We start from the raw sequence: 27,260 nt of genomic DNA, 5'->3' as shown, positions 1-27,260 counted from the left end.
ATTACTTTGCCTTCCCACCTGAAGAACTCTGTCCCACCTGAAGAACTCTGTTCTAGTAACGGTTTTTCTAAAGTAGAATTTCTCAGAGATGTAAAGCGATTACCCCCCTTCCAATGGGTTTCATTTTCATTTGAATTCCTTGAGTGAAAGAGGTTTGAAGCCTTAACCCAGTCTGCCATAACAGCATATAGATAATTTTCTTCAAATAAAATAAGAGAAGGCGAAAAGAGGCCGAAGAAGCATCAGGCACACAGTGGGTTCCAGTAAGTCTGAGGGCACTAGTTTAGATGAAGCAGTTTTGAGGACTGTGGCTCTGACACCTGCACCTTTACAGTCCTGTAGCAAAACCCCTCTGAAGAATACCATGGTCGAAGAATTGGCCAAGTATGTCTAGGCAGATCTTGTACATTTTTTCCTCAAACACTTGAATGCTGTGGAAACTTGTGTGGTTATTTGTGATGGGGAAGGCGGGATCTCCTCCGTTCTAGTCGGGGAAGAGATTGGGTTCTGTGTTAAGTCTGGCATTCCTGCACAAAGCCTTGAACTTCCAGGTGGATATCGCAGCAAAATAAGAATTGGAAGGCAAGGCAGAAATCCTTTAGACAGGTGCCTGGTGGGTCTTTTTTTATATACTTTTTTTTATTTATGTAACATTTAACCGGGAAAGTCCAACTTGGAGCAAAGCCATTTTTCAGCGGAGGTTCAGGGAGAAACGCTCCAGATGCATGTCTTTGTAATGTGGGAGGAAACTGGAGCACCCAGAGGAAACCCACATGAATGCAGGGAGGACATGCAGACACCACACAGAAGGCACCCCCAGCCGAGAATCGACCGGAGAAACTCTTGCTATGAGGTGACAATGTTACCACTGCGCCATCCAAAGTTGAGTCCCCGCTCCACTCCAAGGTTCTCCTTGAACCAGAGGTTCAGCCTGGTATAAGGCCTTTTGAAGGTTGTACAGGTTCTGCATCCAGGCACTGAGCCTTCATGGTTAGGAGTCCACTCATTCAAGGTTTTAGGGGTCAAGTCTGGGAAGATGTCACAGTGATTGACAATTCTCTGCTCCAGGGAAAGCTAAGACTGTGATAATCCATATGAGGGATCTACCACAGCCACATCTCCCCTTCTGGGCAAAAGTATCAAATAGCAGCAAAAATACTGCTGCTGCTATTAATGCATCAAATGCATCCAACAATAAGAGGAAGTGGGTCAATCACAAAAAGGGATGGTAAAACCCATTGTAAACATGGGCAAAGTGGGTTTCTATTCACCAGCTGCAGCAAAAAAAAAAAAAAAAAGTTAAAAATGACCCCTTCATATAACCTACTATGACAGCCTGGTGGGATAACGGACCATTACAGCAGCCCTGTATGCTATATACCTGCAGAATCATACCCATATTTTATGGCACATTTACCAAACTATAAAATAGTCTGGGCTTCGCATACTTGCCTTCAGTGGTTCATCCTAAACACCCTCCAAAATCATCCTGGTGTTACTTAATATGGTCCTGATTTGTCAGAATGTGGTCTGGTCTGACCATTCGTGACAATGAAGGCCAGAGCTGCTCATGTATATACTTTCTCCCCTCAACTAGGTCAAGCACTCTACACAAGTACAGGCAAGAGTATTTCACTCAGAGCCAGTCTACATGCCTTTGCAGTTTTCAGGTACACTAGCTGATCTGCAATACAGTTTGACCACCATCAGGTTTCTTTGGAGCAAGCAGGTTAAAAAGCTGGATCCAAGGACACTATGAACAAACATCTAAAAGGCTTCCTTAACAGCGGAATTAGTCACTAACTTAGGGGGCCCAAGACACAAACCCCCAGTAGGTCTTGGGAGCCCACAACCTCCTGAAACTACCTTTTTTTATTGAGAATTCTCCAATAAGTATGCCCCCACAATATGCCCTCTTGTAGACAAGTCAGAGTACCCTCAGCATCTGTGCCAAAACAGAGGAAAACTGACCTATAGTCCGGTTTCCTCCTCGAGCAGATTCACCGAATCACTTTACAGTGGCGATAAGGGAATATATCCTTTTCCCACTATAGTGCGATCTGAGTTGGTATGTTTTAAGTAGGGGGGATGCAGGGGGGGCTTGCCCCCTGCATAAATGTGATTGTGTTTTGTGGGGGTATTTTTATGTTTTTGTGGTTGGCTTTGTTTTTCGTTAGTGTTTCACAAGCGAGTCTGAGGGTTTATGTTTCGATGAAACGTAATTTTGATGGATCCATCGCCATTTCTCTCAGTGGTGGCAGGCAACAGGGCTGGGGGGCCAAGTGTCTCAGCAGAGCAGACACCAATTTCCACCAAATTTGAACATTTAAGGTTCTACATGTAGGGTTCTTTTTATGGTGACTTGCCAAGTCACTATGGTGCGGTGTGTGCAGATAGAATAGCCCAAGTCTCTGGCCTTTATAGTCTTAAGGAAATCTCTGGTTGCCTTTATAGTCTTAAGGAAATCTCTGGTTGCTACAGCCTTGGCAGGAAATGCACTGGTCATAAAATCTGAGACATTTAATACTTGCACGTACATCTGGAAATTCTCAGGAGCAAATATGCTCCAAACCTCCATGCCCAAAGTATTTTCTTAAAACATCTTATAAGCAAACTACAACCTTAAAAATGGGGATGGAACAGAGTTATCACTGAAGAAAACACCGCCCTGTGGTTTTCAGGTCCTATGCCTGGATAGACTCCTGACTAAAGGCAAACTCAAATGCAAGGGAACAAAATGGTTCAGGTGAAGCTACGTATTGCAAGTACATGAACACATATGAGGCAAGTGGAAATTAATCTGGTCACAGGAGAAAGATGCTAAGTCATGCTTGCAGTCCAATAATCAGGGCAGTTTACTTTTTATTTACATTTTGTTAACCATGTCAGTCTTACTATGTCAATGGTATTTATACTGACTAGAGGAAATTTGTCCAGGGCACTAAAGAAATGTCCCTACTTTTTTTTCGCCAAGTACTGCAGCAATATGTTACATCCACCAGAGCAGTCTCCAACTCAGGCAGAAGCAACCTCAGTTTAAAGTCTCATCCAAAAGATGGCGCACTTAGAATTGTGCTGCTAAAAACTGTTGAACCACCAACACTGGCAACTTAAGTTCAAGCAGCAGGATAGATCACTAAATTACAACTGCAACAGTGACTTACAATCATACAACAGTCTGATTAGAGAAGTTTACAATGAAGAAACGCTGTATATATTTAGGCACACTTTACTAAACAGTAATCATGCAGACATTTTACAATACAGCCTGTCAGTTTTAACAGAATCTTAACTCTGACAATGCTGAACAGCAAAGTTCAAAACACTATAGTAACATTGTCCAAGATAGGGTACCTATTAAGGTCATCTGTAAGGAGCAGCTGGACAGGAAACGAGCACTTCTTACAAAAAAAAGTGAGTGCTTTTTTTTTTTTTTTTTTTAAACTCCTCAGATTTTAATCCCGCAGATTTCCCTTGACTGGGAGGATGGGAACCTGCCACAGCTAGTGTCCATGTATTGTGAACAGAGACTGCAGCAGAGATGCTTCTGAGGAGCATCTACCAGCTGTCCTACAAAGGATGTTGACTTAGAGCAGGAAACTTATGCCGTTACTTCTGAAGAGTTGCAGACGGGACATTTTTATGGTTAATGTTTAGCTCTTGAGGCCATACATCAAGGATGGCTATATGTTGCTCAGGGCATAGGGTTGTATGGGAAAACCAATAATATGGAAAAGCTCAATGCTGGAGGATGGGAACAGCAGGGAGAACACTTAAAGGGGGGGCAGACTGGTGAAGGCTGAAGTGCATTTGCAGGAGTACTTTCATAGTATTTTCAGAGTTAAGGGAACACAGTACTAAAGAAATGCTCCAGAAAGCCCAGGGAAAAGGAAGCGGTACAAAGACGGCTCTCAAGTGTAACTATCTCCATGAGGCCTAAAAAAGTTGCGTACTCACCATAACGTTCCATGTTTGCAGTCAATCTCGCACTTCATTCTTGCATATGGATTCGGAGCAGATCAGTCTCTGACTCTGCCAATTACAAAGCTCAAAGTCTCTTAGTTGGCTCGTGGAAAAGGTAGGTATCCCATAGTGCACTAAAAAGAATCCCCAGATCTTGTTTGCTGCCAACTATAAGAGCTAGAAAACGTTATCCAGAAAGAACAATGAAATGTCTCCACCCTACCAAAGGCACACTATCCTGTCTCCAGATCCTTCCAGGACAGGGGTAGGTGGGGGTTCGTAAGAATGAAGGGCGAGATGGACTACAAACATGGAACATTATGGTGAGTACATAACTTTATGTTCTGTAGTGTTATCAAACCTTCATTCTTGTATATGACAGCGTCCCTAGCACCTTTTTCTCAGGTGGCTCACTGGAATATACTCTAGTACCATGGAACCAAAGGAGGCTCTATCCCTGGAGGTCAAATCCAATTTGTAATAAAGTTATGAAGGGTAGCCCAAGTTGCTGTTGCACAAATACTGTCAATTGGAACTCTGGCTTGAAAGGCAGATGTGGACAGGGATATAGTGGAATGAGCCTTAATCTTAAAAGGGAGGTTCCTTCCATTAGAGTAGATAAAGGAAATACAGTTGGAAATCCAATTAGACAGTCACTTCAGAGACTGGTAGACCTATTCTAGTTTCAGAAAAGGACATGAACAATTGATCTGATTTCCTAAGTTCCTTAGTTCTATGAAGGTATAACCGTAACGGACGGTGATCAAGTTGATGAAATTTATATTCTGCACTGTTGGAATGATTAGGAAAACATACTGGCAGTTCAATAGTTTGGTTCAAATTAGTCAGAGCAAACTTTAGGGATGAAGGATTTGTACGAAGGGAAACAGTCTTTGTGGAAAATCAAATGAGGCCTGATTGGATGGTGCTTGCAACTCTGATACTAGTCTAGCAGATGTGATAGCTACTAGGAACAAAGTCTTTCAAGACAAACTTCAATCGACACGGATGTGCGGGCTCAAAAGGCGGGGAAGTTGGTTCAGACAGAACGAAATTTAGATCCCATGGAGGTACAGATTCCTGAAAAGGAGGTCTCAGCAAGGTACCACCTTTAAGGAAGGTTTTACATAATCTGTGGGCCCTCAGATTAGGCTCATGTTGTCCCAAATGAAAGTTTGATATCACTGCCAGTTGGACTAATTGTGGCAGCAGCTGATCCCGGATGGAAAAGTTCAGTTCGAGAAATTCTAACACCAAAGGAATGGATGCTGTGTAAGGATCTACATTTTTCTCTTTTGCCCAGATAGAAAATCTTTTCTATTTGCTAGCGTATAACTTCCTAGTGGAAGGTTTGTGCGAAGACGTAAGGATATGGGTCACAGCAGGTGAAAAATCATGAAGCCTGACTAGGGATGGAAGTGGAGCAGCCACGCTGTCAAGTTTAGCGTATGGAAGCAGGGGTGAAGGGAGTCCATGGATAGTCTAGGAGATGAGGCCCGAGAAAGGGGAACCAAATCTGACGAGGCCAGTAAGGAGTGATCAGAATCATCTTGCTTCCCAAGAATTTTGCTTTCTGAATCACTTTTGATAGGAGCAGAAAGGGGGGAAATGCACAACGGAGTCCCAGAGGCCAATCGTGAAGTGTCTCTTGGTGACTCCCCCAGAGGGGGGAGAAGTAGCTGCTGCATTTGGTCGTTGATTGGGTTGGCAAAAAGAACGTAGCAAAGATGTCCCCATTTGCAGAAAATCTGTTCCACTACTTTCTGATTCAGAGACCACTCGTGAGACATCAAAATTGTCCTGCTGAGCTTGTCTGCTATCACAATGGTTGATATCACACTGCGTTGCTACTAGAAAGTGCTGGGAAAATACTGCCCACTGCCAAAGCCTCTCGACAAAGGGGATAAGATCTGGTTCCTCCTTGCTTGTTTAGGATACCATACCACTGACACTGTCCGACTGGATTGCTATCGTCCCTAAGGGAAGAAAGTCGTGAAGTGCTTGCAATGCTAGAACTGCTCTCATCTTTAGGACATTGATATGCAGGTGAGCCTCATGATCTTGCCATGTGCCTTGGACAGTCCTGCCTAGATAATGAACCACCCACCCTATCTGGGAGGCATCTGTGGTCACAGTGGCAACGGGGTGGCAAGGGAGAAAGGGTGCTACTGTCTTCAGCTGATCAGGCTGAATCCACCAATGAAGGTCCTTTTTGCCAGACTCAAAAAATGATGAGTTAGAGGCAGTTGGAGACCACTGGGAAAACGTAGCCATTGAAGAATTTGCATATGCAATCTGGCTAGTGGAACTAGATTTATGGCAGAGGCCATGGTCCCCAAGAGTTTCAGCACTGTCTGCCTTGACTTTTGTAAAGGAAGCAAGCTGTAAATTTGTCTGAGGTTTTGAATTCTGTCTGTAGGGAGATGAGCTAGCATGGCGACTATTTCCGCGCCTATAAAAAGTCACAAATTGAAAGGGTGACAAGGCACAAGATGAAGAGCTTGCAAAATCCTCCTCGAAGGAAGGCTTAAGGAGACCTTTCAGAATTAATTTCTTTCTCTCCTGGAGAACTCTGGAGCTGAAGGAGTGACAAATAAGTTTACTGCAGGTGAATGGCTCCAAGGCAGTAAACGCAATTACTGTGACCATCTGTAATAGACATTTTTTGGGAGCGCTTAAGGCACTTTTTAAAACCTGAAGGTTTATGGTCTTCGGATTCCTTTGACATGACTATAAAAAGTTCTAGAAAACAGGAAAAAAGGACAAGGTCCTCCAACTTAAACGGGCCTAGCCCTACTAAGTGAATACGCACACAGAGGAGAAAAACAGAGGACTAGGTCCTCTAACTTAAACAGGCCTAGTCCTGTTGAGGAAAGTCAAAGATAACAGAGGACTAGATCCTCTAACTTAATGGACCTAGCTGCAGAAACAGAAAGGAAGCTAGCCAGAAATACCAGAAATCTTAAACAGCGGGCAAACTATTGAAAAATAGTAAACACTGCACACAATATACTAAACTACTGAAAAAGTCAAAAAAACAGGGTTCTACCTCAAACGCGGACCTACAGTAATAGCAACTATATCAAAAACTAGCATACAGAAGGATACCACACACAGAGAATGGGCCCAAAACAGCCAAGTTCTCAACACTAAGTAAATACAGCAAAAAACACTTAATTACCTATGAAAAAACTATTACTAAGATAAAGTATAACTAGCTACTTGCATGAGGAAATAACAGTAAAAATAGGATAATGAAAAAATAGCAACTTAGCCATGGCCAAGCAAGAAACACAGTACAACTGTGTACACGTACCATAAATGTAGATGTTAAAGTGTATTCACTGTTGCAGTCATTACATTTGGGGTAATCTGCTGGCAGGTTGCCCTCAGCCGGCCTGAATTCCAAAGTCTTGGGTCCTGCGTCAGTTGCTGTCTCCTCTTCCATGATGTCAGGGGTATATAAAACAAGCAGTGGATGCCATTTTCTTTAGTTTTTATAGCCCCAGATGTCAGGTGCCCCCAAAAAGGTAGCAAAAAAATATCAGGGGCTGCCAAAAGCGCCTCACTGAGTACAGGCGACTGGCTTAGCTTTGTTGTTGGTTCTGGACCTAGACTGTGTCCTTTTCCTTGCGTTTTTTTGAGTACTCCGGTAGCCGGATTGCTATCAGATGACATTTCAGGGTAGTTAAATCTGTTTCCAAAATATTTTGAGACAAAAATATACACACGCTTAATAGTTGGTTAAATCTAGCACAAAACCGACAGCCAGGCATGTTGTGATCAGGGCCTAGGCAAGGAATACAGTATAAATGGAAATCCTTATGAGGTATTTTCTTCCCACAAGTAATACAATTAACTTTTTCTGACATCGGTATGGAGCAAGAAAAAAAAGTTTCCCCAATGGGGTACTTAGCTTTAGTGAAGACTTCGGTTCTGAAACTCTAACTCGAAAGTTTAATGAGTCGGCCGACCGGCACTTGCGAACAACTTCTGCTTTGGGCACCGCGTGGCAAGAAATACTAAAAGAAAATGGAGACTGCTTGTTTTATACCCCTGACATCATGGAAGAGAAGAAAGCAACCGATGCAGGACCCAAGACTTTGGAATTCAGGTGGACTGAGGGCAACCTACCAGCGGATTACCCCAAATGTAATGACTGCAACAGTGAAACACGAAAAACATCTGAACTTGTAGACGTGGCAAATGAGATCTGGGGATTCTTACTAGTGCACTATGGGATACCTAACCTTTGCCACAAGCCAATTAAGAGACTGAGCTTTGTAATCGGCCTAGTCGGAGCGGAGGATCGGCTCCAAACCCATATGTAAGAATGAAGGAGAGATAGGACTACAGAACAAATGGTTTCATCTGTTTGCTGTTTAGTGTTCAAGATCGAGCAGGTTGGGGGGGGTGAACTACTAGAGGCTTTTTGTAACAAAGTTGTACTACAAAAACTCTATACAATATTCAACAAAAAGCTGAAAAATACAGAAATCAGAGGAAATACAAGATTAGTCAACCAGAGGCCATGTGCGTCTTGGCCACACTCCCCCTCAGGTCTACCACCACTTTCAAGGAGGGGAGTGCAAGTCCCAGAATGTAATTTAGGGCACATCCACTTGTCTGAGTTCAAAGGCAAACAGGGAATCATTCTGTTTGACATACAAGGGGAGCCTATTCCATGAGCAGGGAAATAGTAATTAACCTACCCCCCTAAATTTAGCTTTAGAACCTTTTGAAGGATGTTGTCGGTCTTATTCTAGTGTTGCGTGCACTACCTGACTTAAAGAATGTTATGGATAATAGGACCCCAAAAGGCAAAGCAAGCAAAACACATATCTACCCTTAAGAGCTTATATGAGAGGACAGGAAGAAATGTATATCCTCTCCTAATAACGAAGCCTTTTTGGTATGAACCTCTGATCTTTTCAGGTTACATCTGTCTAAGGAGATGCATGCCAAAAAGTGCATTACATTGTGTAATGGGGTCTGATTAGGGTAGAATAAAGGAACATCAACTTTCTTGGTTTTAGAAGAGAAGCTCTTGGTGATTAGTTGATGCACTACAGCTGCTATACAGTGGTCAACTGAGAGGAAGCCACTGACCCAGGTATTCCAATCCCCAGTTGTCTTCAATAGTGAGATATTACTGATGAAGATAAAATTTTTCCAAAAGAGATGAAAATACATTAAGCATTTTCCTTGGGGGGGGCCTTTTTCTGTGCCCATGGAGTTCACTCATGTTAATTCATACAGACTATCATTAGGTACACCTAGTTTACACTCTCTGCACACTTGAGTCAGAGATTTTTTGTAACAAAAAGATCAGATAAATGCCAAAAACGAGGCTGCCCATCTCAGAACCCTGAGGGACACCACCAGTTACCTTTTCTCTAACTGAAGCATCACCATCACGGACATGAGCTTTTGTCCTAGAGCCAGTTTGTAATCCATCTCATCACAGTATAAAATGGACAGGACCATAAGCTTACTTACAAAAGCCATCATGTGGTTATGGTGTTGAATGCTTTTGCAAAATACAGGCAGACAGCATGAAAGTGACCACTGTCCACTGCCTTTCAAAGAAACTCAAGATGAAGCGTGACCTGCCATTAACAAATCTGAAGTGCTGCAGCTTGAGACTGATTAAACTTTTAATGTCTTGATTTAACTAATGCTCTGCACTGCTTTATAAAACAAGACTTGAGGGCTGCAGTTACTTGGGTTAGTGGTGAGGCCACTCTTACAGGGGGGCATCACCACCATAGGTCACCATGACTTGGGGGCAGACTGCGTCTAGGCTTAGAATGAACAGCAGAGAATCAGTGAGAACTGACATTGTTTATCAGACAGTTCACTAAATTGTCAGGGCCCACAAAGTGCTTTTGATATTGGAAAGTACTTTAAGGAGACAATCCTTTACGATGGTGGGTTGGGGGAAGTGACTCAGGGATGTTTGGAGTGGGGATGAAGAGTTTCAGGGGAGAAACTGGTAGCAAACTATGTTAGCAATGTCTTTTTGGTTTGAATGGGAGGTGCCGTTATAGATGAGGAATAATTTACATCACATTATTATTATTAGCTTCAGAAAACAGCCCAAGTTCATGGAAGTTTTTCTGGTCTTAACAGCTGCCTTCAGTTCCTTGGTGAGTTTTTAACATTTTCTTTTCATGTTCATGGGATTTGGCTTTACAGGGTAATCTAAAGTTTGTCTTCCATTATAAAAGTTTTGCATATCTGTGGTTAATGCATTTACTACTGTATTCGATTCAGGTAAGGACTGTATGGTATGGTTTAAGCATCTAAGTGAGCATACAGATCCTTGGCATAGATGGCTGCATATACAGAATCCACTCTGGGGTTTGTACAGGTGAATGCGAAGACCATTACACAATTGCAAAAGGATTGCTTCTCTGAAATCTCTAAAGGTGGTGGTGTTTATCAGGGCTGTGGATATTCTGAGGGTAAAGGTAACCAGCTGGTCTGACTTGAACAAGTGGTAAACACACCTAGACAGTTATATGGAGAACTACGTCCAGAATATTTCCTTCCCTGCTAGGATTAGACAGTTTGATCCAAGAAATTCTCCTATACCCGAACTGGGAATTGTTCTGAGCACCCAATGTTTAAAAGATCAGTACTCCAGTCTACATAAAGTAGTCAAAATCACCAAGAATTAGAGATGAACATCTTATAGGGATACTTTCCAGAAGTGTCCGGAAATGTTAAAGATCCTATGGGGCCATGAAGAGGATTAATACCAGTTGTAAGCTGAAAGTCTGACAGTGTGAGCCAGAGTTCTAGGAGCTCAATGGGGCAGTCTGGGTATCATTTTTGGAAGGGATAAAATTAAACACAGAGATGCATTCTGCAGTTACCAGAAAGTCAATAGGCATAAGCCCAGAACACTAGCATGAAGAGGATACTCTTGCACTTATCCATGTTAGTCTATTGAGGCATGGCTCAAGTTCACATGCTTACAGATAAGGCAATTTACTGAAAACCCCTAGGCAAGGATTATGACCACCTTGAGGTTTGTCCAATATATGATTGAATAGTTAGGTGGGATGTTCACTAGATGAGCTCTGCCTAAAGACACAATGGAAGTATGAAAGGCTTTGTCAGTATGCAGAAACCCTTGAACAGGTGCAGGCCATCCTTTGCAAAGCAAGTTGGAGTGTTAGTCATCTTGTCCCAGAGGATACATATTCGTCCCCCCACCCCCCTGGAATGACACCAGTTACTTAGCCAATTATATTTCCTTTGATCTAGACAAACCTTGGTGAAGAGGATACCCCCTCAAAACCAGAGTCTTCACCTAGACTGCAGCTTCGCTAGAATGCTTCAGTATTTTCTTCTGAATGTCCTTTAAGGTCTTTCTTACCAGACTGTTCACTCCTGCATGCACTAAAACCATTTTATACGTGTACTTGCTGTTGATACTTCAGCAATCCCGGCTCCAGAGGCAGATAACTAATACTGACTGTTCAGCCTACAGAGTATAGAGTAGGTCTGTCTACAAACGAGTCCATTATACTAGGATTTTATCCAGAAGCAGATCCAATCAGACATTCGAGTATTATGTTGCTGGTGACATACTACAGGAGGGGTATGTGTAAATGTATTTAGGGGGTTCATTGATGCAAACTTGAACTAGAAAGCTTTGATTGTATTTTTTTTCAGGCAATGCTGCCAGTATGAGAATGTTGTATTCATGTGGGGAGTACAACAGTGTGAGGCTCATGAATGCATGAGATTTCAAAAGGGCTGCTTTCAAGTTAGCTGTTTGCACCCCTTGCAATCTGTAGTTAAGCTAGTATTCTTCTATACTAAGCATGCATAACACAATTAGTTCCTGTGCTAAACCAAACATCAGGATAACAAGAGCCATTATAAACGTATTGGAGTCTAAGGATTTGTTTTAACAAGTGACCTGGAATACTGATTTCAGAGAACCTTAGAAGCAGCATCACTACCCAACAGTCACAGTGTAAAGTTGCAAAGCTGAAGAACCAAGATTCAACTTCCCCAGCTGCATATACCTACACAATTCAGTTCAGGACCATTCTTTTATTCCTAGGTTGACCATACAAGCCCACCTTTAAAACAAACGTCACCTTGCATCTCAAATGGCACAAGCTATTTATCGAATGTTTCACAGAATAGCTACGATATACCTCAGATTTCTCAAATGAAAACCCACCTTGTGATATTGCTGACAAGTTTTCGGTCATCAACTACTACACTGAGCTGGCATGCCCTGGGTGCGAAAACATGAAGAGGTTCTGGGTACATTGGCAGTTTCTCTCCAGGAGCTGCAGCAAGTATAATAGCTCGTCTACGAGTCTGTGGTACTCCATACTGACCAGCCTGAAGAACCCCAAATGTGCACTGATATCCCATGCGTACTAGACATCTCAGTGTAAGCTTCAGTACCATGGACCTTTTGAAAGATACAAAGTTCCTTACATTCTCCAGCAGGAAAAACCTTGGTCTGTAGTAGTCGCAGTAGCTACAGATGGGAAAAGAAAGTGTTAGTACTTTGCATGTCCACATTCAGATTAGAAAAACACATTCAGAAATACAACAGTCAGTACAATTGCTGAAATGTAGCACCACCATCCTGAACATTCAAATGCAATTGCTGCAACTGGTGGCTCCCCACTTACTCAGACCAGAGCGAGTATTTGACAGTTTGATTACTCAAAGTGAAATAAGCAAGGGAATGAGACCAGTAGTGTGCATAGCAAATCCCCCTCCCTTTACAGTGGACTAACAATTCTAATAGACACCTGGTATTTTTCAGGGTTTGAAACAAGTCTATGAGCCAAGGGTCAAGCATTCACTTACAATACTGTATATCAGGAAAAAAGCTAACTTTCCAAAAATGGTTGTATACACACCACAAGCTTGATTTTAGCTTTCCCATTGTGAATAGAAAACTGCCAGTTAATGGCCAATAAATTCTGCCAGTTAATGGCCAATAAATTCTGCCAGTTAATGGCCAATAAATTCTGCCAGTTAATGGCCAATAAATTCTGCCAGTTAATGGCCAATAAATTCTGCCAGTTAATGGCCAATAAATTCTGCCAGTTAATGGCCAATAAATTCTGCCAGTTAATGGCCAATAAATTCTGCCAGTTAATGGCCAATAAATTCTGCCAGTTTTAATAAAGATAAAGTACTAGGCTAACTTACCTCGTGTGCCACTTCAAGCCTAGTCAATTACCCCATGTGAGAATCAAACCCTGCACCTTGTGTCTAAGGTAAACACCTTAACCATTATGGCAACCTTCCACCCTATGAAGGCAACAGTTACTGGCTAGCAAGAACACTGCCTGGATGTCAGCAGAGAAGAAACTGTACAGCATGAAAGAAAATCTAGAAAAGGTGGAGAAAACACTGACTGGAAAGAATCCCACTGCTTTTCAGCAAAATGTGGTTTAAGCTCCAGCTCTGGTACAAGAGATGGCTTCTAGTAATTTAGAGAATAAAAAAAGTCAAATGTGATGAAAGCCGAAAAACAAACAGAGTATATAAACTCAAAAGGCTGAAAAAAATGGAAGAAGCTTTAAACCGCTGTTCATGATGAAGTGATAAAAGTGAAAAATCAAAGTTAAATGAAAAGGCTAGCAGTGTACGAGACTGAGCAAGGGCAGTTTCCAAAATAAAATGGTAGAGTTGGAGGACAGAGCATGCAGAGGAAAACCTGAGATTTTCTGCTGTACCACAAACTGAACATACTTGCATTTTATGAAAATACAAAGTAAATGGATTGGCATTCCACAGCAGAATTTGCCAATTGAACAGAAACAGTCTATGCTCCAAACCTGGCCATGAGAAAGTAGCCAAAAACCTGTATTAATAAAGATGCAATCATAGTAGCAGACGTTTATCCATACAAAACTGTGGCAGAAAAGCAAAGTAATTTGAGACTGTAGCGTATTAGCAGAAAATGATTTAATAAACGCCAGGCAGAAGACAATTTACACCAGCAACCATGGAATGTAGAGAGGCAGGTGAGAGATTTAAGCTGCTGTATCCAGTTATCTTCAGGTATCTTTTGAGGTTATTTTTCGATGCAGAACAGGCTAAGAAGGAAATACAAAAATGCCTGTTGAACAAAAGTGAGCCATCAAATAAGGGGATTTTGCTATGTTTTTCTGAGAATAAAGCTCAAATTTGCCAATGAAACCTTTGAGGTTTCACAGGAAAATATGCTGGACAGAAAAAAGGCACAAGAGTTGGACTGGATTTTTAGTGACCATTTAACTGGGGGACTGACATGCATATTCATGGCCTAAATAGGACAGTAAAATGAAAAAAAATTTGCTTTTAATATTTGTGCAAACATTTCAGGATATAAATTGCACTATATGGTAAGGCACGTTCAGTGATTTAACTAAAAAGTACTTAAAGTAATGCATGAATTAATATGTAGAGAGAAGAAAGGCTGGACGAAAGCATGTTTAAGTTAATAGGCTGTAACCTTGGGGTGTTGGTCTGGGGGATGGGGTGTGAAAGTGCACCGATTACAATACATAGAGATTAATTTTTTTAAACTTTTGCATAGGTGAATGTCTGTGTTAATGCCCTTTGCTTAATCTAATGACGAGTTTTTATAGGTTCATAGGTAGGTACTAGGCTATCGGCCCAAGGGCCTAAGTAAGCCTAGCCAACAAGGTTCCTTGGCTTATGCCACCCAAGAAAGTTAATTTCCTGTGCCCCTGTCGAGCAGAGCCACAGAAGTGATCCCCAGGGTGTATTTCCTATTTCCCATCCACTCAAGATTTCTCTTGAAGAGTGGTAATGAGGAACTTTGCTTGACATAGCTGGGTAGCTTGTTTCAGAGCATAGAAGTCTCTGGGACAGGAATCTATCACTCCAGCATGTCCTGTTTATTGTGGTGACAAGGTTTAGGTCCCTAGAGCATGTAGCTCGGAGGAATTGGGATTTCTTTAGGTGTAGCATGTCCAACAGCTCTGGGTTCAACATAGCTTTATATGTTAGGCAGACATCTCCTCAGAGTAGGCGATATGCTACAGAGCTGAGTTTTTTGGAGACAGTGTAGGACATCTGTTTGTGGCCAGTAATCCTTTGTGAGATATTTTTGTGGCCTTTCCAGCTGCTGCAGATGTTGTGAGGTACATTCCAAAAGGGGTGTTGTATTCTATATAATGGGTCTAATGAGTGCAGAGTAGAGGGCAACAATGACCTCTTTTTTCCTGGATGAAAACCCTTTTGTGATTAGGTATGCCACATAGGATTTCCTGACTACTGTGGTGATGTCATTATCAAAGGAGAGTCTACTGTCCACCTGGGTCCCAAAGTCTCACACTTGGCGTTAAGTAGACTGCCGTTTATGTGGTAGTTCATGGGTACAGAGTTTTTACCAAAGGGGATGACACTGCACTTTTTGGCACTGAGCTTGAGGCCATGCCTCTGACACCAAGCATCTGTCTCAGTGAGGCCCTTCTGTAGGATGTCCACATTTGGGGACTCTACTATGGCTCCTAGTTTGCAGTCATCTGCAAACTTCGTTAGCCAGAGGCCTTCTGTGTTTGGTATCTACTTCTCTGAAGTACAGGCTAACAGGACTGAACCCTGTGGTACTCCACTCGTCACTGGCTTGGTCAGATTTGGAGTCTGCAACTTTTACAGTGTGGGATCGGTCAGTGAGCCAGTTGGAAACCCATCTTGTGACGTAGGGATTTATACCTAGTTTAGTGCGTTTAGCTAAACTTCCAGAATGGGAGATGGTATCAAAAGCCTTGGCGAGGTCAAGGTAGGTTGTGTGAACCACCTTACCCTGGTCTACGGCTTTGGTGACTGCTCATAGAAGTCGATTAGGTTTAGAAGGCATTATCTGCCTTTCACAAACCCAAACTGGGTGGGGTCCAGAGTTTGGAGGTTACCAACATCTTGTTTATAAGTTCCATGATGATACGTTCCATGGCCTTGCAGACCAGGCTAGTCAGGTTAATAGGGCGATAGTTCCCAGGATCAGTGGTGGCTCCCCCTTTGTGAAGTGGGATAACTGTTGCTGTGCGCCATTCAGTGGGCACAAAGCTTGACGCGAGACTGATTGAACATAGTGCTTAGGTGGGAAGCCAGTTCGTTCTGAAGTCAGTGTAAAACGCAGCCTGGGATGTGGTCCGGCCCCATGGATGCTGTGTTTTTGGTTTTAGAGAGAGTGCAGCTTTTACCTGCATAGATGCGATTACAGGGACTCTGCATTATTCCTGTATAGATATGGGCCATTTAGGGGGTGAGAGGGGGTAAAGTTAGCGCTGAGCCCATCTGCTAGGATGTTGGCAATATCAGTTGGTTCTGTAATTTTCGTGCTGCAACTCAGAGCAGATCTGGGTGTTGCCATTGAGATTCTTGACAGCTATAGAATGCTTTGTGGTTGCCCTTAGAATCCGTGGCAATTTTGTTTTTGTAGCTAGCTTTGGAGGATCTTATAAGGGATCTCATTTTCTTACTGAGGCTGACCAGGGAGGTCCTCCACTCTTTGGGATTTTACTCTCTTTTGCAACAGTTTCTTCCTTCTGTTGTAGAGTTTATGGGAGGGGACCACCAGATTGGCTTCCTTTGTTTGGAGGATAGCGTCTTTGTTCTGTTTGGGTTAGCATGATCCATGCACTCGTGTAAGTGCTTATAGAGTACATTTGTGTAGGATTCAGCAGCCGTAACTGTATTGTCCATCTTCATGGGCATCCTGAAGTTCGCCACTTCTGTCTTAAGAAGCATGAAGTTGGCTTCTGATAAATTTTAATAGTGGGTGGGGGCAGGATTTGGATGTCTAGGGTGATTAGCTTGTGGTCGGATCTGACCAATGAGTTAACTCCAGGTGTGGAACACCAGAACAGAAGGCGAGAAGCCGAGGTACCAGAATGGATGTAATAAAGAACTGTATGTCCTGTCAGTAGATTTACTTGACTTTCTTTGATGTGGTTCGAAGAATACTGGATCCCCTTAGAATGACATCAGAAGCTTAGCCAATTGTTGAAGTCAATCATTTTGTCCTTGTACTGCGGTATTCTGGGCGATGGCAGGATGCTACTAAGGGCTAGGGTCATACCTGCCTGGGCTACAAGATCGGAGAGCTCTTCCATGTCTTTTTTCATGAAGTCCAGGGAGGTACGTCTCTGGTCGTTCACACCAGCATGGACAGTGACAGTCATATTTGTATTTGTTGTGGAGTGACCTGAGTGCGTGGTTATGTGGCGGATCCTGGCACCAGACAGGCAGCTGTGGGCTGTGTGTCATTTGAGTTGTGTTGCGGGGGTGGTTGCTTGCACTTCTGCTTTGGAGGTCTGTTGCTTGAGCAGAGAGCCACTGCAAATGTTTGTGTGTGGATTTTGGTGATGTAGGTTTAGTGGGACTATGTGATGAATGTGGTGTGGTGCAAGTGTTTACCTTCTCCTCTTGACTGTCAAGTTCAGTCTTGGTTGGAGAGAGCTTTACCTCCAGTTTGGCTAATAAGTGCATCTCTCACAGGTTGTGGTGCTGGGTAAGAAAGTGGGTTTTAACAATGAGAACCACAACGTAATGTGGAAATAAGCTGACTAAAGGAGAAGGCAATTGAGATGTCTGGGTGTTTTCTTGGAAAAATGTAAAAAGGTAAAAGGGCAAGCAGCTCAGTAAAAATGAAGTTTGAAATTACTGGAAGTGAAGAGAACAGTTTTTTGGCAATTAAACATTTGAATGCATTTACTAGAACAGTGTACAAGTTTTACTTAAGATAGCCAGTTCACTTAAGGTTAAAAGTTAGCTTTTTTTTTAAACATACAAGCTGTTCTCCCACACCTGGGAGGGAAATAAAGACAGACAGCAATAAATACAAGGACGAGTACAGGCTGTAGTATACGCTTTTAACATGGATAACCTTAATTTTAGTTTAATGCCTGAGGGTGCAGTTATTTGGGATAATTATTCAAATGTTTAAACCCCCTGATTAAACACACAACTATGTATGTATATATATCCCTAAGTTATGATGTGTTTTAATTAAAACCCTCAAAACAAAAACCCAAAGTCTTATAAAATGTGACTAGCTCAGTGCAGATGACAACTGTATAAAGGGTCAACCTGACAAACATTAGTGGGTGCATGCAACACAAAAGCTGAAACAGATTTTTTTTTAAAAAAGGTTGTCATATACATGTGGGAACAACTTATAATGGCTACAGTGAACTTATTTTGGAACATGAATGGCCTTCATGGGTATAGACAAAGTAAGAAATGCAGAGTGCAAAGAGCAATGTTACAGGAAATGCATTTGAAAAGTGAGCATGTGAATTTGACAAAGGATCTCAGGATTGATATTTAGCAGAATATGAGGGACAAAGGAAAATGGAAGTACTTGTACTAAATGATAGAGAAGCTCCAACAGGAACAGAAGAGGAAAAAAAGAACAGTTTTGTGATAGTAAGGGGCTACTGGCAAGGGAGGAAGATTACACTGGCATGTACTTTTATTCCACCTAAAACTGCTATTATGGAGCTTAAGAAAACTGAGAAATCCGCTTTCAGCAAGGATTATTACCTATAGGTGTGAACAGGAATCTTATTTGCAACAGTGAGGATGTGTTGGTGGGCCTAGAAGGGAAACTATAGGTAGATTTCTGAAGACCTTCGTGAAAACATTTGGTATGGAAGTCAAACTCAGTAGTAGGAACTCTGTCTAGCCCAGTCCATTTCACAGGAATGTTCATTTCACTTGAAATCTTTGACAACGCACTGAATAACTGAATAACTATTTCAGATCATGCACTAGTAACCAATAAAAAAATGAATGGTAGTATAAATGAGATACTGGAGCTTCCCACCCACCTGTTAAAAAGAGGCAGAATATTAGAGAGTTAAGGAAGACAAATGTCTTCAAAAATTGCAGCTAGTGAATGAGATAAAGTGAAAGTGGAGTTTGAAAAGTGATAGAAAAAAATAAATTGTTATGAAAGAGGGGCTGAAGATAAGTGGAATACCAGAACAAGAGGTGTTAACTGTATAGCGATAGAGAAAATGAGTACCTGGATAGTAGGCACGAGTTTAGAAAGATTGATGTTAAACACCTTTTTTTAGAACTCCAGTGCACATAAAACTTAGTACAATGAGCAGAGTAACAAAGTAGAAAGAGTTGCTGCCAACCTTAGGCAGTCTAACAAAAATAACCAGAGATACTGTTGGAAGTATTAGGAGATTTCAGAAATTCTAGTTATATAAAGCAGAGTAATGTGGTAAAGAAAATGCACAAACAGAAATATTTACAGAAGACTGAAGTACGCCTAGGGAGTCAGATGAGGCTCAACAATAAACTTAAGATATAGGAGGGTGAGAAAAGTGGTGACGTCTAATCAAACTGCAGGAAAGTCTTCAAGAATAGACTGTGGAAGTCTGGAAGAGCGGATGGAAGAAAGTGATAAAGATCCGGAAGGTTTACAAAAACAGGGAAAACACCAACATCCTAGAAGAAAGCTGTGGGAGCTGTAACACGTAAAGACCCATCAAACCCAGCTTCAGAGGCCCATTTCTATTTTTAAATCATTAAGTGTTGCCAAAATGGATAGATATGGAACAGTATGTGGAGGAGAGGCAAACATTAGACATCAATAAAAAAAGAAGTTATGTTCTTACCATAACATTCCATGTGACTTGTTCATCTCACCTTTTTGTTCTTACACGTGGGTTTGGAGCTGATCCCTCAGCTCCAAGTCTGCCGCTTTTCAAGCTCAAACTCTGAGAAGTTCGAGACATAGTATATATCCCATGATGCTCTACTGTAAACCCCAGATCTAGTACGCTGCACCCGAAAACAGCCTAAAAAAATAAGCATTGCAGTACCTAACCTATCTAGGTACCTATAGATTTTCAGAAAGAAAAACAGTCTGTCTTAAGGAGACAAGCTGACAAGACCAACCAATCCACCAAGACAACCATTCTTCTCACTAGGAGGGGGAAGGTGGGAGGGAATGCAAGAACAAAAAGGCGAGATGAACAACTCACATGGAACGTTATGGTAAGAACAACTTCTTTATGTGAAGTTGTTCTATCTCACCGTTTTGTTCTTACACGTGGGTAGCGTCCCAAGCACCCTAATCCTGGGTGGCTCAAGGGAGGACATTCCTGAGCACAGTGGAACCAAAGGAAGCCCTGTCCACTTTGTAATGAGTGATAAAGGTATGAGGTTTGGACCAAGTAGCAGCTGCACAGATGATATCCAAGGGTAAACTAGCTGCATGAGCTAATGACGTAGAAACAGCCCGGGTAGAATGGGCTTTGACCGTCGGTAATGGCTGGTTAGTGGAGGAATAAATGAATTTAATGCACTCAGAAAGCCACTTAGATAATGTGACTTGATACTGTAGAACCATTCTGGTTCTCTGCGTAGGAGACAGTTGATCAGATTGCCTGAAATCTTTTGTTCTGTCCAAGTAGAATCTCAATTGTCTGAACATCAAGCTTGTGTAACATATACTCCAGTCTGTTGGTATGATGTCTAAAAAAAGTTGGGAGCTCAATGGACTGATTTAAGTTACTTTCGGAGCAGACCTTAGGAAGAAGGGTAGGATTTGTCCTGAGGGACACCCTATCAGGGTGGAAGATCAAATATGGGGCGCTGAAAGATAGAGCTCGGAGTTCAGAGACCCTACGTGCAGATGTAATGGCTACCAGAAATAGTTTTCCAAGACAGAAACTTCAAATCACAAGATGACGCGGGTTCGAAGGGGGTAAGCATCAATTGGGATAAGACACGATTCAAATTCCAGGGAGAAACAGGGTGTCTTCTGATAGGTGGTCTGAGATGGTGGGTCCCTTTCAAAAAGGCTTTACATAGTCTGTGGGACAGGTTAGATCCGTTAAACTCTACATGAAAATTGGAAATTGCAGCCAATTGAACCCTTATGGTGGCAGCTGCTGCGCCATCATAGAACAAGAACTCTAATATAGTATGAATAGGCGCAACATATGGGTCAACGTCATGGTGAGAAGTCCAGTGAACAAATAGTTTCCATTTGCTATTATATAGCTTCCTGGTTGACAGTTTATGAGAGGAAACCAATATGTTGGACTGCGGGAGACTAATCTTGAGACCTGGCTAATATGGGAATTGGAGCTGTCAGTTTTAGGGAGATGAGGGAGGGATGAAGAACTCCTGACGAATGAGTCAGAAGGTCTGGCACTGGGTTCAGAACTCATGGTTCTTCCACTTGATACTTCTGTAAGAAGGGGAACCAAATCTGACGGGGCCAAGATGGGGCTATCAGAATAACCGTCCTTCCCAGACTTGGCTTTCTGTATGAATTTGGGAATTCGAGGAATTGGCGGGAAGGCATACAGGAGGCCCGGGGGCCAATCGTGTACAGGCACGTCCCTCGGGTTGCTCCCCGGTGGGGGATAAAGGGCAAAGTAGCTTCTGCATTTGGCATTCATCGGAGATGCAAACAGATCACAGCAAGGCTGGCCCCACCTGTGGAAAATCTTGTCCGCCACCTGTTTGAGGGACCACTCGTGAGGCAACAGGATGGCCCTGCTTAGTTTATCCGCTATCACGTTGGATGACCCCGGGATGTGCATTGCTATCAGAAAGCGCCTGGATACAGCCCACTGCCAAATTCTTAGGGCCTCTCGGCATAAGGGATACGATCTGGTTCCCCCTTGCTTGTTGATGTACCAGACTACCGACATGTCAGTCTGAATTGCAATCGTCCCTGGAGGAAGACAGTCGTGAAAGTGTTGCAACGCCAGGAACACTGCTCTCAGCTCCAGGACATTTATATGCAAATGGATTCCATGCTCGACCAAGTACCTTGAACAGTCTTTCCCTGAAATAGCCCCCCCACCCTATCAGGGAAGCATCCGTGGTCACTGTGGCTGTGGGTTGGGGAGAACAAGGAGACTTCAGACTACCATCTGCTCGCTGTTCAGCCAGCAACTGAGATCCTTCTTGCAAAGATTTGTTAACAGAATCTTGTGCGACATGGGCAGCTGTTGGTAATACCATAGTGTGAAGAGTAACCACTGGAGTATCCACATGTGCATGCATCCCAATGGGACTGCTATTAGCATTGCTGCCATTGTGCCCAACAGCTTCAATACCTGGGATGCAGGAGCTTTGTTCTGGGTCAGACTGGACAATTGACTTGGGGATAAGATTGTTTGAAGCAACCTGATCCTTGAATCAACAGTGCCTAGCTCTGCTCCTATAAAAGGTAATGCACTGCGAGGGCGATAACCCAGATTTTTCAACGTTTAAGGTTATGCCCAACTGGGAACACAGGTTGATAGTGTAGTCGCTTGCCTGAATTAGATGATGCCTGGAGGAGGCGGTGAGGAGCCAGTCTTCCAGATATGGAAACACCTGGAATCCTAAGCGTCTCAGGTGAGCCGTGACCACTGCCATACATTTGGTGAACACTCTGGGGGCTGTGGTAAGACCAAAGGGCAGGGTTCTGAACTGGTAATGACTGGCCCCCAGCCGGAAACGCAAGTGATCTCTGGATGATCTGGCCATGTTTGATGTGGTAGTAAGCATCCTTGAGATCTGTAGAGCACATCCAATCGGCTGTTTCTACAAACGGAAGTATCGATTGAAGCGTGACCATCTGGAACTTTTCCTTCTTGACAAAGGTGTTGAGTTTTGCCAAGGTCTAATATGGGCCTCCAGTCCCCTATTTTCTTTGGAACTAAAGAACCTTGAGTAAGTTCCAGATCCTATCTGGTCCGCCAGGACTGGCTGGATGAATATATATGGCTGCTAGTTTTCGCAGACTGGGTGGAACGTCTGGAATACTTGTACACATGGGAGGGAATTTTGTAAAGGGAATGTAGTAACCTCTGGAAATGCTTTTTACCCAAGAATCCATTGTAATGTTTAGCCAGGTGTTTGGGTATAAAGCCAAGCGACCCCCAACCGCCTCCAGAGCAGGACAGCCAGGCTTCCTTTCAGGAACGCTGATCGGGCTTACCAGAGAACTGCTCCCGGTCACCCTGATTTTGCAGACCCCCCTCTGCCGTTTGGGTGGAATCTTCCATTTTTACCCCCCCCCTCTGCCCCTAGAGGGGGTATCAGTAGGTGTGTTCTGGAAAGCTCCTTGGGGCTTTCAAAACCACATTTTTCCACTTCGTTGCCCTTTGGGGTATGGTCTAGTTGGAGTGGAAATATGGACTCCTACAGCAGACCGTTTTTCCTTCTTGTTCACACCTAGTAAGCGTCTCCTTTAGGCCCGAACAAGGAGGAACCATTGAATGGGGTATTGACGAAGGAAGACTTGAAGGCTTCTGCAAAGGAGCAAAGGCGCATCCAGGACCGTCTCCGAAGAGCTATCACTGAACCTGCAGCCCTACTCAATCCATCAGCAGCATAAGAAATGAGCCGCATGGATGAGTTGACTATAGAATTGAGGGTGTTGAGTTGTGCAGTCACTTCCGCATCAGCTGTGTTACCCTGTAGAGTATCTCCCAGCTCTTTAAGGAGATCTCGTTGAAGGTGGGTAAAGTGGGTTAGGGAGTTGAGCGATCTCATGGAAAATGCTGCAGAACTAAATGTGTTTCACATACCTGTCCATCGTCCTAAAATCCCTATTAGGAGGATGGACAAAAGAGGTTTCAGACCTCTCTTTCTTGGTGGCTGCCACCACCATGGCATCAACCGGGATTCACCTGGTAAGAAAGGCCTTGTCAGCAGGGGAAGTAATGAACTTGTTGGGCCCCCTGAGGGAACAGTTCCACTGAATCAGGAGACTCCCATGCCCTTCGAGCAACCAAATCCATTAGTTCAAAGGGAGGAGTAACCCAGGAGGTGGATGGTTGAGACCCAAAGGCCTTCAGGAGTACCGACTCATCCTCAGTAGGGGCAAGGGACTGCCAATCACCCCTCTGCCTTAAGATCTCCAATACATCTGCAAATGAGACCGCCTGAGGGGGATCGTGGGGACCCTTCCGATTCCTCTAAGTCGGTGTCCGATGTCAGGGATTCCTGTGGGGAATCCAAGTGCCTCCTCTTGCAGTCTCTTCCTAGGTACTTAATCAGTGGGAGCGTCCGGTGACGTCCCTATAGAGAGGCCGCCCAATGGGGATACCAGAGGCTCTGGGTCTCTACACTTGGTAGGGACCCGAGGGGAAGAGAGAACGTGGCCCTTTAGGGGGAAGGGAAGAAAGATCTGAAGAGGTAGTGGTCTTAGAAGACATGACCTTCCTCATGGCATCGAAAGCACCAGAATCCTGGTCCGAGAAGTCCGTCGGCTCTGAAGAGGCCGGCAGCCCTCCCCGAGCAGAGACCCCGCGCTCCAGAGGACTAAGCCAAACTCAACTGCACCGAAGCCCCGAGGGGAAGGGTCGGAACCAAAGTCTCTGACTCACCACCCCGGAGCCAGTGAGGGAGTATCTGTTCCGAGACTCCCCGGTTGGAACCAAAGAGATCAAGGTCGACTGAGTAGAGGGAGCTGGATCGAACCTCGGCTCCAAGGGCTCTACCAACATCGGTTCTCTCTGCCCCGGCTCAGAGTTAGATTGGCTTCGGAGGAGGAGTAGAGAGTAGGACTGGGATTTCAGTCTTTGAAGCAGAGTGGCTCGAAGCGGAAAGCATTTTGGCCAGGGCCGGGTTCTCTAGCAATCTCTTAACCACGCGGTCCAGGTCCACATCAGATAACCTCGAAGAATGGGTCAAAGGAGCCGAAGACTGCACCGATTGAAGAATCTGAGACTGAGGAGTCTCCAACACCAGATCCACAAATGGACTCAGAGATAAAGGTTCGGTACATGGCTACAAAGGCTGTGGAGCCGATGATTGAACCATACTAGAGGAGCTCTGAGCAGAGGACTTGGGCTCCGAGGACCCCTTGGACGACTTCGACCCCTTCGAAGCCTTTGAAGAAAGGTCGGTCTTGTCCAGCACAGCCTGAAAAATCAGGCTTCAGGAGTCCATCCACCAGCTTCCTGCGCCTTTACAGAAGAACCCTAGCGCTAAAGGAGTGGCAGAGCACACTTCCTGCAAATGAACAGATCCTAAACAGTACACACAGGTGGAGTGGTTGTCCGTCACAGACATTTTCTGGTCACACTCACACCTTTTGAAGCCCGACTTGCTTTAAGAGAAAGGAAATATATATATATATATATATATATATATATATATATATATATATATATATATATATATATATATATATATATATATGTTCAGATCCTTGAACTCAATACTATGAGTATATTAAATACAAAAAATGTTATTCAAATATTTTTTTTATTAACTCTACAGAACTAGCTAATCTCTAAATGTTCTAACTAATTTTAAACTACCACTAAAAATCAGCACACACAAAGGAGCTGACAGAGCCCTGTCACACCCAAAAAACTAAAAGGCCTAGAAAAAACAGCAGTTAAGAAAAACACTCCAAAAAATATACCAGTCTACACACTAACTAAACTATTTTAAAGAAAACACTAGCTAACAATAAGAATTTTTTTTTAAAATATAGAAAAATAACATTGGCCCGAGCTTCCTCAGAGTCTGTAGATCAGTTGCAGCAGCAAACTAGATCTGGGGTTTACAGTACAGCATCATGGGATATATACTGTGTCTCGAGCTTCTGAGAGTTTGAGCTTGAAAAGCGGCCGACTGAGCCGACAATCCACGTGTAAGAACAAAACTGCGAGATAGAACTTCACATCTATGATCCAGAGGCAAGCAGAATGAGACCGCAACTGTTGATAGGTCTTGATGCAAAGAAGCCATTCAATACAGTAAGCTGGGAAAGAAGCATTTGCATTCTCTGCTACAAGGTTGAGAGGATTTATATGGGGGATTGAAGGCAAAAAATGGGAGGTTACACTATGTTGTCTAAACAAAGGAAGGAGGCAGGGGTCACCTCTCTCCCTTTTATTTGCATCATACTTGGAGCCATTGCAAATAAAACTTGCAAATTCAAAGATATAACTTGGATGGTAATCAAGAAAAGTTGGCTTTATTTGTAGACTACTGTTTTGTACCCAATAAAACCAGAAAGGGACATCACTGTTGTGCAACATTCTGAGACAGTTTTCTATCTTTTTGGGATATGAAAAAAATAAAGACTATAGCTGTAAACTATGGACTCACTCATGAATTGGTTGAGAATAGCCATATTTATGGGGACACAAAAATGAATTTAAGAGTATGGGCTAAAATGGACTCTTATGGAGCTAAGTATATGTAGGAAGAGACCAAACAAAAGATACTACAAAAACTGAGAAAGTAGCAGCTCTGATTTATGGATATGGCTACAAGCAGTGAAAATGTTTTGGTCTCTAGTTTTGTATACAGGTCAGGCATATTTTTATCAACCACAGAAGTCGTGGGCAATAATTAAGAGTTGAAGAATTTTGTCTATGAGGGGAACAGGCCATGGATCATAAGATGATCCTCCCAATAGAACAAGCAGGTTAAGGATTACCTGACTTGAAGGGATATTTTACAGCCAAAGTTCACACACAACACAATCAGAAAGTTATAACTTAGTGGAAAGGGATGATAAAATGGTGTGTGTGTGGGGGAGTCAATAAAGTGTGTGTGACTTTGAGCATTATCTGGCTGCTGTTCTGCATCGAAAGTAGCAAAAAGTATTTTATGAACCAAGCCAACATCAGAATGGAGATTCTGCCAATAGCCATGGCTGCAATTAGGGATGCAGACAACGGTAAGAGGGAGCTGGAATTTTTTGGAGAAAAATGGCAAAGAAAACAAGGTACTGGGAGCAAATAACTAGGGATGGAAAGGTAACAGATCCCAGAGACAAAGACATTTGGACTGCAGGCTAGAAACTGCCTTCCCTATCGGGGATCGCTAGAGTATAGGCAAAGAGAAAGGGCTAGGGAAATCCCAAATGAAAACCCTGCTCTGGTACAGTTTTTTTTTTTGCCGAATCTAAAAACAGAAGCTGCTGTTAAAAAAGGGACAATTAGGGCATATAAAATACTGCACAACTATAGAAAATAAACAGAAGAGGTTACAAAAGACTGGGTAGAGATTCTGGATAAGGAAACAATGGAAGAATATTATGGCTCCAACACATGGAACAAATTCTGGAGGATTTAGGATTTTTGCTTGGAAAAATTTGCAGAGGTGTTTTTATACTCCCAGGAAACTAAGTTTTTTCCTCAACTAGATGCCAAAATGATGTGTGATGAAGAACTCTGAACTTATGTGTTGGGAGTGTAATGAGTTGCACACAAATTCCCTACAGAGTAGTGTCTGAAATATTGACTGCAACTAAGGAAATGCTTTTGAGTTGGGATACAGATCTGATTTGCCTA

General features: G+C 43.0%; 1 protein-coding gene across 1 annotated transcript in view; it reads right to left on the bottom strand.

Moving 5' to 3' along the window:
* Window positions 1-27,260, bottom strand: part of DNMT1 (DNA methyltransferase 1) — an 862,083-nt gene that overhangs the window by 302,549 nt on the left and 532,274 nt on the right. The window contains exon 27 of the mRNA XM_044084674.1: window positions 12,170-12,478. Within this exon, the coding sequence (XP_043940609.1) occupies window positions 12,170-12,478 (309 nt within the window). The remainder of the gene's footprint in view (window positions 1-12,169; window positions 12,479-27,260) is intronic.

Source organism: Protopterus annectens, chromosome 9.part0 (assembly GCF_019279795.1).
Source record: "Protopterus annectens isolate FY-2018-M chromosome 9.part0, PAN1.0, whole genome shotgun sequence".
Taxonomy (NCBI): Eukaryota; Metazoa; Chordata; order Ceratodontiformes; family Protopteridae; genus Protopterus; species Protopterus annectens.
The sequence above is the reverse complement of the archived record's forward strand: the minus strand, read 5'-3'. Positions and strand labels throughout refer to the sequence as shown.